The sequence below is a fragment of the Rhinolophus sinicus genome, linkage group LG03, assembly GCF_036562045.2.
Source record: "Rhinolophus sinicus isolate RSC01 linkage group LG03, ASM3656204v1, whole genome shotgun sequence".
NCBI classification, from domain to species: Eukaryota; Metazoa; Chordata; class Mammalia; order Chiroptera; family Rhinolophidae; genus Rhinolophus; species Rhinolophus sinicus.
In genome coordinates, this window is record NC_133753.1 from 65,047,419 (window position 1) to 65,059,722 (window position 12,304).

Consider the following 12,304-nt stretch of genomic DNA (forward strand, 5'->3'; position numbering starts at 1 on the left):
ATCTATACCTCAGCAACTCTGACACAGTGCTTGTCAGGGCGTCACCAGTGGCCAGTCATCAGTGTGGGCTGTCAGGTGTCCTGCTTCCTGAGAGAACCAGGCTTACTGGGGCTTGATCCACATCAACTACTATTTTATTGCCTTAAAAAAAATCATTCCAGCTCTGTGTGTAACTTAACCATGCAGACACTTGTATGGTAATGTTCGACCCTGGCTTGCCCCCGGTATCAATTCACTCAGCTCTAACAGCTCACCTGAAAGAGGCCGAGTGCTCTGCTCTAGTTCAAATGCTCTAGTATAAACCAGGACAATAATTAGGGCCACACAGAGTCATGATGATCCATCTGGCATTCCCAGAACAGTCACTCCCAGTGATTGTAAACTGGTGGAAAAATGGTCACTCACTCATGCAGTAATCTAGTCCTGCACACTCTGCAAACTCTGCCTGTTCCGCAGATGCCTAACTCACACTCCTCTTCATCCCTTTAGAGCACAACTAAGACTCAACACTGTCTACTCAAGAAAAGTACACAGCCAGCCTTCAGGTTTCCTTTGATTCCCAATCAATAGACATTCAGTAACAATTCACTGAGGTTAAATAGGCTTTATTTGATTTTACTGAAGAGAAGATGATTCTCTACTTCCTACCAAGCATTTCTGAGTAATTCACGGTATTTAACTTAGCACAGCCTTTACTATTCAGTATCTATGAGTGCTCTCAAGGCTTCAGTTATAACAGATTGCTACAATCATTATCTATCTGGATAGATGGAAATCTGAGAGAATATAATAGCCAGGAAAAAGAAAACCTAGAGAAGCACTGTCTTATTTTTCTTTCACAAATTTAATTTACCCTTTAATCAATTCATTAACTTGCTGCGTGCCTACTACATCTACTCTGGGCACAGTATTGGAGACAAAAGAGGGTTATTGACTTTGAAAAGCTTGCCCTGACCTATCTGTATTTTCACATCCTCCATCACCTCTTAGGATAACAAATTCCCTACGTTTACCACCTGCTGTGTAAGGCAGTGCTTCCTTTTATTAATATTTATCACTTTCCTTCACTGGTTCCCTGCACAGTAAGTTCAAACCATAAAACATGAGATCCAGGCCAACCTGCCTTTCCCTGTGGAATCTCTGGGGAAAGATTACATGGACTATATGATACTTCAGCGTCCCCCAGAAACAGGGCAACTCTAAATCCTCCTTTACTCTAGGGAGTAAAGTCCCATTCGGCCCAGAAAGCTACTCCAAGTGCTAATGCTGATTTTACTTTAAAACTAAGCACAAATTACCATGCCTTTATCACTTCCTTCTGGATTGTTTCTCTTCTCAGTTTATGAATAATTAAACAAACAGAAGTTAACATGTCAGAAACAGCAATTAGTCATGGAGCAAATAATAGTATACTTTACAACTAGAAGCAGACTTAACATGAGATAGGTTTTATGAAAAAGTCTATTGCTGATATAGTTTTGATGAAATATGGGCAACAGGAAATGAAATTTTAAATGGAATGGGGGCAGGAAGAAGAGAATACCATTAATTTCAACCTTTTTCTACGTTGTTGAAACAGAGAACTGAAATCACATCACAGCTATTTATAAGTGTACTCACACATCTGGATAGGTTGGTGGGCATTTCACCCTTAAGTCCACTTTCACGTATACTTCTTCACCAGTCAGGCCCTGAGGGTACAGAACTAAATTGATTTCAGGGGGTCCTTTGACCTAAAAGAGAAAAAGGAAAAGAAATTATTATTTTTTTATATTGAGAGCCAATCATTAATGATTAAGATAATTATCACCTTAGCTCAAAAGTTCTCCTATTCAAATAATATATGTAATTATATCTGATATAGCAATTCGGTCATATTTTTCAAAAGCAGTTTAAAAACAACACATGTGCCATGTGCCAAAGAGTGCATTTTCCTTTTCAAAATCATCTAAGGAGTGAAGCACAATGTTCTATGTGGCTTCTATTCCTTCAAATGTTGCTGAGTCCGATTATGTGCAGGTGCTGTCCTAGAGGTCGGCAGGACAGGGGTCACTTTAGACATACGTGGGTCCAACTAGCTGATAAAAACTAGAAGACAAATGAATACTTTCAAATAGTGGTGAGTGCTATAAAGAAAACAGGACAGAGAAACAGGACACAGTGGTGGGGAGAAGGTCTTCAGATAGGTGGGTCAGGGAAAGCCTCCTAAGCAGAGGCTACTTTACTGGAGAGTTGAATACTGAGATAATAACAAGTGAAAACCTTGACATGGAAACCTGATAGCTCTTCTAAAATTATATATGCTTTCCATCAACTGCTTTTCACCATATAACTAAACACTCTATTGCCTTTTAATGTATTAAATACTCTTTTTTCCAAAAAAAGATTTGAGGCGGTTATTATCCATGTAAACCATGAAGAAAAGAGAAGAAACATCTACTCATACGATCCAGGCATTATACCAACTCTGCAAGGTAGGTGCTGTCTCGGTTTTACAGATGAAGCAGCTCATGCTCAGTTTCAGTTTCCTGTCCACAGAGATATAGTGACAAGGCTAGAATTCAAATCCAACTTTGACTCCCAAACCTGTGTCTTTTTATCAGCCCTCCCTCGTCAGGGCCAATCCTGACTTGCTGTGATTGAGTTGTTGCCTTAACTTTGTCTCAGAATGTCCAGGCAGCCAGGGCACAAAACAAAAAAATGTGACATTGTTTCACAGAAGAGAAGAGAAAGCACACAAATTCTTTTAGGGACAACAAAGTACTTAGCAATACTAAACTCTAGCAGAAATTTATAACTAGAACCTCATGTACGGTACCCTGAATTACATAACAAAGTTCTCACTAACTATGTGTATAAAATACGTTAGCTCAGTTTTTTTATGGCTTTATAATGATCCTTGATGAAAGCTGTGGTAAAGCTGCAGGGAAGCATGACGCTGTGAATGTGGTCCTGGGGAGGGACAAACATCCGTGATCCTCAAGGCCTTCCATCCACTCATTCACTCACAACGTGTCGTCAGCCACACTTATTGAGCCCTGACTCGGTCAGACACTATTAGCACACGCAGGTGAGAAAACAGATGTGCTTCCAGCTGTCACGGAACTTCAGCTCTGGTGGGGGAAAACAAACAATACATATGTAAGGACAAGTTTAGAAAGTGCTACTGAATAGATGATATGATATCCTTGAAGGGTGACAGAATAGGCCACCCCAAAATATGCCACTTTGGCGTAAGGATTATTTTGAGCCAAAGGTACTTGAAAACAGCAGGTACAAGGAGGGCACTCTGACTTCCTCTTTGCTTCCTGAAAGCAGAAGAGAAAGCTCCCATGTGAAAGATGCTGTCCTATGCCAGGAAGAAAGAAACATTCTTTTTACCAGAGACAGGAGTTGAGGCCGGGAGAATTCTGTACAAACAGACCTTGTTACAATAACTCACTTTCCTTTAGTCTCCACATATATTTTAGTTACTTTTCCACAATTGCCTCCCTTTTTTCAACACACTATATCAACACTTTCGGCCTAGCTACGTCTTTGGGTCTTCATTTTCCTACGGGGCTTCCTATGTACGTATAAAAATCTGTGTACTTTTCTTCTGTTGCACACAGGCCACACATTTTAGAGAGACATTATGATCACCAACTTAAATTTGTCCAGGAAATACTTTCGTGCTTCCTCTTTACTGCATATATCACTTTTGAAGATATAGAATATTTTAGTATCAAAAGTAGGAGGAAGGACAAAAATAGAGCTCAGTCTTACCCTAAGAAGGGTCAATTTATCTTATGCTAATAGGTCTTCCCTTATACATCATTCTGCCTTTCATTTGCTCATTTGACTGTTGACCAGTGAAAACTTTATTTCAGAACTAATGAGAATACTGCTCTAAATCCATATGGACTGACAGCTTGAAAGAGGCAAAAGATCGATCATAAAGAAGAATGAAATCTTACCATTTGCAATGACATGGATGGACCTAGAGAATATTATGCTAAGTGAAATAAGTCAGATGGAGAAAGACAAATACCATATGATCTCACTTATATGTGGAACCTAAAGAATAGAATACACGAACCAACAAAACAGACTCAGAGATATAGGGAAAAAAACCTGAGGGTTGCTAGATGGGAGGAGGGTGGGGATGGGGGAGAAGGTAAAGGGATTAAAGTACAAATCAGTAATCACAATATTGCCACGGGGATATGAAATACAGTTTGGGGAATATAATCAATAATGTTGTACAGATTTTGCAGGGTGCCCGATGGGCACTTGTCTTATTAGGGAGACCACTTCATGGACGGTGTAGATGTCTGATCACTGCGCTGTACACCTGAGGCTGAAGCTGAATAATATTGAATGTCAACTATAATTAAACGTGTGTGTGTATATATATATATGGTTACAGGATGTGGAGTACAGCATAGGGAATAGAGTCAATGGAATTGAAACAGCTATATATGATATGAGAGGGTAGTAGATTGGGGGAGGGGGTTATCAGTCTGTGAGGGGTATAAATGTCTAACTATTACATTGCTTTGTACACCTGAAACTACAAAAAAAGAAAATGATTAGATTAGTGTGAGTGTGCAGGTCACAGTTAAGCACAAGTTCAGGGTGATAGTCAAAGTCAGAGTGAGTGTGAGAATTAGCACGTCTAAGTGAGGCTCGGGGTCAGTGTCAGAATGAGCACCATGGCCAGAGTCAGGTTAAGGATTATGGGTTGGGCTCAGTGTCAGCAAGAAAGTGAAAATCAGAATCAAGGTGAGAGTGAGTACCGCATTTCCCCGAAAATAAGACCTAGCCGGACAGTCAGCTCTGATGCTTCTTTTGGAGGCAAAATTAATATACGACCCAGTCTCACTTTACTATAAGACCGGGTGTGATGTGATGTGATGTGATGTGATGTGATGTAATATAATGTAATGTAATGTAATATAATATAATATAATATAATATAATATAATATAATATAATATAATGCCGGGTCTTGTATTAATTTTTGCTCCAAAAGACGCATTAGAGCTGATTGTCCGGCTAGGTCTTATTTTCAGGGAAACAGGGTATATGTTTCAGGGTGAAAGGGTGATGATCAGTGTGACAGTCAGGTTGAGGATTAAGGTCAGGGTCATGGTAAAAGTGACAATGAGAATCAGAATTAACGCGAGCATCAAGTAAGGGGTCGAGTTGAGAACAAGGCTCAGTGTCAGGTTCAGGCTTAGGTGAAAGTCTGGTCAAAGCTGCAGATCAGGTTCAGGATATGTATAGGTTCAAGGTTCAGTGAACAGTTTGGGTAAAAGTAAGTGTCATGGTGAAAAGTAAGTGTCAGAGTCATGGTCAGGTTCAGGATCACAAAGCGTATCATACCGCGTTTCCCCGAAAATAAGACCTAGCTGGACCATCAGCTGTAGTCTTTTGGAACAAAAATTAATGTAAGACACGGTCTTATTTTAATATAAGACTGGGAATATCATATATCATATCATATCATATATCATATCATATCATACAAGACCGGGTCTTGTATTAATTTTTGATCCAAACGACGTATTAGAGCTGATCCAGCTCTAGGTCCAGCTAGGTCTTATTTTCGGGGAAACACGGTAGTGAGCGTCAGGGTCAGGGTCATAAGTAAGGGAAAGGGTGAGAACGAGGTTTAGCATCTGCTTCAGGGTCATGGTGATGATCGGGATCAAGAGTCATATGAAAAGGAGTATGAACTCAATGAGATTTGAGTCCGGTTCATGGGATGTTGGGACAAGTGCCAAGGTCTTGATGAGGATCAGGGTCTAGGCAAAGTTTGCATAGAACTCAGGGCAAGGGTCACGGTCAAGGTTAGGGGAGTGTGTCAGCATCACAGTAAAAAAAAAAAAAAGGCAAAAGAAATAAGAAGGTAAGAAAAACGAGGGGAAATGCCCTACAGAGGGTCTTATAGTAAAATATTCAAGACCCAACAAGCCGAATGTGAAAGAGGTTAAGTCAAGAAGATGTTAAAATGCAAGCATACCACCTAGGAATTAATGACAGATCTTTTGTTTTTGAAGCAACAAAATTCGAGTAACCCTCTATAGTGGGAAGGAGCAAGAATCATGTAAATATAAGTAGAACTATAATTATCAGCAAATTGTGTAAGTGGAAACTATAAATGCAAAACAAAGGACAGGTCTTTCTTGGGCTCAGTAGAGAATGGAACTTGCAAACGAGAGATACCACGCAGAAGTGAGTTATCTCTGCATATGTAAGGTAACAACTCTGGTTTAACAGTCTTTTGTCTTTATGTAGGAAGTGAAGAGTATATCTGAATGTAACTACCCTTCTCCAGAAATGGTAGAGAGGCCTTCACATTATGCCCAGAGTCATGGGAACTGGAAGTGAGCTTCAGCAAACAGAGGCCTATTGGGGGAACTACACATTTTGAAGATAGTCTTTACTAAAGGAAATGCTTAGTAAAACACAATAAATCTAGTTAAGGATTGCTGGCAACCCTCTGGGAAGGAGGCCTCTCTCACCCAGGCCCTGGGACCACTAAGGAGAACACTGTATGTAGAACACTGGGGTCCAAAAAAGTAGTTAGGATCCTGTAAACACTCCTGGGTTGGACCAGCTATATAACCATCCAGGCGTAGTGTTCCAGTTACTTTCACACCAGCAGGATAGCAGTGATAATGGTGGTGAGCCAACATAATGCCCCATCCAACTTCGAGGGAAGAGGAAAGAGTTTTGATGCAAAGTGAAGAGACTCCTGAAGGCATAAAGGTTTCAGCTTTAAGAGGCACAGGAGTCCAGTGATGGTGGCTTGGATGAAGGAACAGACCTAAGACAACTGAGGAATAAGATACGATTGGACAAAAACCTCACAATTTGTCCCGATCGAGTACCAAGTGAAGCCAACCCAAAAAAGAGGACACCGAAGCTACCAGGTGACTGGCTACTTTGAAGGACTTTATCTTTGGTTGACAGTTTTACTGGACCAGAGTTATATTCATCTCCACAAGGCATAAACTTTAGGGTATTTCTCAGCAGAGCCTATTAATGGTTCCACAATAGCCGTTCTCCCCTTATTTCTTAACAATAGGACCCCTGATTTTTTAGCTGGAACATTTCCCAGACTCCTTTGCAGCTAAGTGTGGCCACTAAATTAATTCCTGGACAATAAGATGAAAGAACTAACATATGCAACTTCATCATCCCTTTCTCTTTCCAATTGGCTGGAATGCAGATGTGATGGTTGGAGTTCAGGCAGCCAATTTAGACCATGAAGGGCATATTAAGGATGGTGGAACAGCCAGGTTTTTCTCAAGCAAACTGAGAGCTCCCCAACATATGAAGAGCTTTTATGCAAAACATATTTAGAATACCAAACATTAGCTCATATTAGGGTATTCAAGGACTCCTGGAGCTAAACATAACTTGATTAAAATCATTTTAACAACCAAAATGTATTGGGGTGTGGGGTAGGGATGCATTTAGAAGACAAATGGTCATTAGAACTCAGTGTTGATAAAATCTTTGACTTAACCTGCACCAGGAAATAATGAATTCCTGGAATATTTGCACGCAAATAAACACAAAATAAGGGGTAACCAAAAATTTTTGAGAGCACTAAAGGAAAGGAAAACACAATGCAGACTATCAGCTACAAAATATGCAAAATCCTACATGAAAAAAAAAAGTTTTGAAGACTGAAAATGCAAGTGACATAAAAGCAGCATAAAAAGTAGTAATGGAGAAAAGGCCATATATTGCTACAGTAAGATATGAGTTCAATTTGCTTCTTAATGGGAGCATGAAGCTGGCACTCTCTTGAACTGTTAGAAAATAGTCCAACAAATCCTCAAGCATATAAAAAGTGAAAGAGTGATATAAACTCAGTACTGAAATAGGAGACATGTAATGCTCATTTGGAACTTATCCAAAAAAAAAAAATTAGCTCTTCAAGAAACCCCAAGAAGCTAAAATTACCCCTACTGGCCTTGGGGACCCTCTTGCTTGGCACAATGCATACCTCCTGAAGGAGCCAATGCTGTCACAATCCCTGTACCTCAGCATGCATGTGCTTTCTTCAGACATTTCCTAACACTCAGGACCAACAAATCAACTGGTTTAAGAATGTGTCTAGGGGCAGACGGGTGGCTCAGTTGGTTAGAACCGAGCTCTGGGTAACGGGGCTGCTGGTTCGATTCCCACATGGGCCAGCGAGCTGCACCCTCCACAACTACAATCCTCGCTGGCCCTCCGCAACTAGAATGAAGTCAATGGGCTGCCACTCAGCTCCCAGCTGGCCAAATGGCTCAGTTGGTTGGAGCAGGCTCTCAACCTCAATGTTGCTGGTTCGACTCCTGCAAGGGATGGTGGGCTGCGCCCCCTGAAGCTAAGATTGAAAGGACAACATCTTGACTTGGAAAAGTCCTGGAAGTATACACTGTTCCCCAATAAAGTCCTGTTCCCCTTCCTCAATAAAATCTTTACAAGAAAAAAAAAAAGAATGTGTCTATTTCTGTTAAAAGTATGAGGGTGAATTACAAGTACTAGGGTGAAGGATAAGACTATTAAAAACAGAATTTTATCAGCCATTCCACACAGCAGCAAATCTTTTGGTACTCAGGCTGAAGCATAAGGGTTAATTACAGCCTGTGGTTAGACCTCACAGGTTTATAAGATAAGAAGGGGAGTGATGATAAGGATTGGAACATGAATTAAAAAAAATCAACACAATTTTTTGTTATACAATATAGTACTAAACATTACGGAAATGTACTCTTAAAAATGGTTAAGGTGGTAAATTTTATGTTTGTGTTTTTTTACCACAATTACATTTTTAAAAAAAATTACACAACTGAAACCACTTTCAGGTGTTTGGCCAAGAATTACTACCTAGGATTCTGCTAATCATATCTTCCTTAAATTTTGATGGCAAGACTTGGCTCAACATGGCTTCTTGTTTCTTACTTGCTTCAGATCTCATATTCTGTAAGTTCTGTGAGGAAGAAACTAATCTGTGAAAATACAACAAATCTAGAAATAAAATAATATGTTCAAACTGGGTAGTCTGGGCAAGGCTTTGGCTTTAGACCTGTGAAGATATCAAAACTAAAAATGATGATAGCAAAAGCTCAGAAAATGGAAATGAGATAACAGTCTTCTAGATTTTATAGGATTTTAAAATTCAATTGATTTAAACTAAAAAAAAGTTTGCCCATCCTCTCGCCCCCTTATTTCTATACTTATTTATGAAAGTTTTAAGACAAAGTCATGAAAGAATGAAAAGAAAACCTCAAAGAATTAATTTTTTGGTAACATTGGAGTAGGTGTCTTTTCTAGAAAAAGAAAAACAAATCATGGGGACAACAAAACAAACAAAAAATATATAATATACATACATTATATATAAAATATATAATATAGTCATTTGACTATATTAAAGTTTTAAAAAATTGCATAAATATCAAAATGCACATGGTTAATTAGGGAAAAATATTTGCAATATATAACCCAAAATGCAAATTTTCTTAACTTATAAATAGCCCCAACAAATGAAAAATATGTAGTGCAGTGGAAAAAAAATGTACCAAAGCACATAAACAGTCCATAGAAAAAGAAAAATCCATGGCTTACAAACAAAGGTGGCCTACAAAATTTATCACTAAGGAAATAAAAATGTTTCATTTATCTACTGGCAAAGATGAAAAAGTCTGAGGTCTATAATGTTGGTGAAGATGTAGGAAAACTACTCTCAGATACTACTGGTGGGCCCAGAAACAGAAGCAAGCTTGGGGAGGAAGTTTGCAATAGCTATCAAATTATAAATGAACAGTCCCTTCGCTGACATGGAAAATTAGCCAAGATAATTAATAATAAATGTATAACTCTAGAGTAAATTGTATTTTAAATTAGTGGTGTCCAAGCTTTTTTAGTATGTAAAATAATTTTTTGCATTCACTTCCAAAATGTTTAGTTATTTATAAATGATATACAAATGCTACTAAACTGAAATCTACATCACATTCCCTCCCCCCCCAAAGAAGTTTAAAAGACTTAGTTTTAAAAAACCTTAAGTTTATTCAGGTCAATAAATTCTAAGCTGAATTTATTGGCAGCACATTTGGCCTGAACTGACATGAGGCTATTAATAGTTCTTTATTTATCTGGGTTACATGTTTAGTTGCCCTGTTTGATTTTGGATGTTGCCCCACCCCCCACACCAAGAGAGGTGTTAGGTAGGGTATAGAACGTGCGCAAATGAACACGAACATGAACACAAACACTTCTGAATTCTGAAACTCATCAGAAGCCTCAAGGGTTTTGGATAAAGGATTGTAGACCTGCATAACCTTTTCCTAAAGACTGCAAATAGTACTTGCTGAATGACTACGTTATGATTCATCCTTGTGACCATTTGCCTGTGGGGCCTATAAAACTGTTCAGGCTAATTGACCTGTACATCCTGGACCACAGACAGCTATTTGAATTCTTCTGCCTGCCTTTTAGTTTTTGTTTGGTTTTGTTTCATGTCTCTCTTGTTATAAAGGTCAACAGCTGTAAAATCTGGGAGTACTGGTATCCCTACCTACAGCAGCTCCTTTTCCCTTTCCGTTTTTCTGCAGCCTTGGGACTAGATAATTAAGCGTGTATAAAGTAAATAAATTGGCTCTGAATGAAGTCTTAGCTGGCTTTGCAGTGAGTCCAGGTGCGACATCTATTTTGGCTGCTTAATAGGCCTGCTTCCTGGTTCTCAATGTTTAGGAGTAGTTACCAGATCATAAAAAAATTATGTTATTATTTTATTAGAAGCATTGGGGAATATTTACATTTTTACTATTTCAGGTTTAAAATAACTTTTGAAATTAAGCACTAGAAAAGTAAGCTCCCTGAGGGCAGGAGTTTTTGTCTTTTGTCCTAGGCTGTATTCTCAATGTCTAAAGCCAAGAGCATACATATTTGTTGAGGAAATGCTGGAGGTGTCGGAAAGACTGTGCAATGTCAGAATTAAAGGCAGATGAAGGAAGAACTACCTTTTAAATGATAACATTCAGAGACCTAATAGTTCGGTAGATAACTCTTCAAGGATGGGGGGGGGGGGAATTGTCAGTATCAGCAGCTTATAATGGGCCTTAACTTTCAGACAAAAAGGGAAATAATATTTTAAACCAAATGCCACTTAAAAAAGCCTACTCAGCACACTCCCTCTCCATTACTGCTAAGATAAATGTACCTTAGCAGAAGGTACAGGAAAGTTCCTCCATACCGGACAACAGAGTGAGGATGCCTGGGGAGTGAAGTGGGGTTTACGCGCTTTACAGTCGTTAACACACGGAAGGGTGCGACTTGAGAATTCTGATCCTGTGCAAGAGCCCAACCAAGTTGCAATGGATCCTTACGAAGGAGCTGTTGTATCAAATTCAAGGGCTTTCGGGGTGGGGGACAAGGGCAACACTGGAGGGAAGCCGGGACGTTATAGGGTGTCAGTGGGAAAGAAAAGCAGTGCGAGGTAAGAGAAAGAAGCCGACTTGGAGAAAAGACTGTGAGAGAATTCCGCCCAGGTGGGGGTTCTGGAGACCCGCCGAGCGGATGCGGATCCAAGTACAAAAAGTGACGTGGGTGGAATCGCGAGGGATTAAAGGACTGCAGAAATCTAAAGAGGGTGGGAGGCTCGGCTCTGACAGGGCCCGGGCCTGGTCAGGGGAAGTAGCGCCGAGGGAGGTTGGGCCGCAGTAAGCCAGCGCGGACCCGACGAGCCACGTTCCTACCGGTCCGCACGCATCCGGCCGTAGGTCCTGGAAGTCGGCGCCGTAGATGGCCTCCAAGGCCTGCAGCTCGTGGTCCTGTCGCTGCGGGTAGCTCTCCGGAGGCTCGTCACGGCCGCGCCCGGGGACCCCACGACCCCCAGCCATTGCAAAGCCGCAGCCAAAGTTAGGCGGCCCCACGGCCGCAGGGGAGCGGCTCCTCTGTTCCCAGTACCGGCCCGTGGGCGGGGCCACACGCCGGGGCGGTCCGTGGGCGGGGCGACGTGCCGGGGGCGGCCTGCAGTTCCCGGAGGAGTAGGTTCTGGCGGCACCAGGAATCCTAGCTAGGGAGCAAGGCCGGGAGACGATTTTGCCCACAAAATGCAGGAGAAGCGGAGCAAAGGAATCTTCAGGAACGTGGGAGAACAAGTCAATCAGAATGGAATGATAACGCCACATGGTATCGTTTTCACAAAATAAATCTCTAATAGAAATGCCTGCTGGAATTCCTTCACCCTGGCATGGGTAGTGACTGGAAACCCTTAAAGGACAGACGTTGATGGGTTTTCAAGTCACTTATT

The 12,304-nt window shown here is 40.7% G+C and overlaps 1 protein-coding gene across 4 annotated transcripts in view; it reads right to left on the bottom strand.

The window, feature by feature from the left end:
• Nucleotides 1-11,976, bottom strand: part of EIF2AK4 (eukaryotic translation initiation factor 2 alpha kinase 4) — an 86,572-nt gene extending 74,596 nt beyond the window's left edge. For 2 of the 4 annotated variants that reach the window (XR_012494784.1, XM_019725509.2), the window contains exons 1-2: nucleotides 11,748-11,975; nucleotides 1,621-1,733 (exon numbers count right to left, since the gene is read on the bottom strand). Coding sequence is in view for 2 of the 4 variants with exons in the window: in XM_019725509.2 (XP_019581068.2) it covers nucleotides 1,621-1,733; nucleotides 11,748-11,891 (257 nt within the window). In the remaining 2 variants the exon portion in view is untranslated. Of the gene's footprint in view, nucleotides 1-1,620; nucleotides 1,734-11,747 lie in introns of all 4 variants that reach the window. The other 2 variants (XR_012494785.1, XM_074327918.1) reach the window with 1 other exon arrangement.
• Nucleotides 11,977-12,304: the final 328 nt, after the last annotated feature.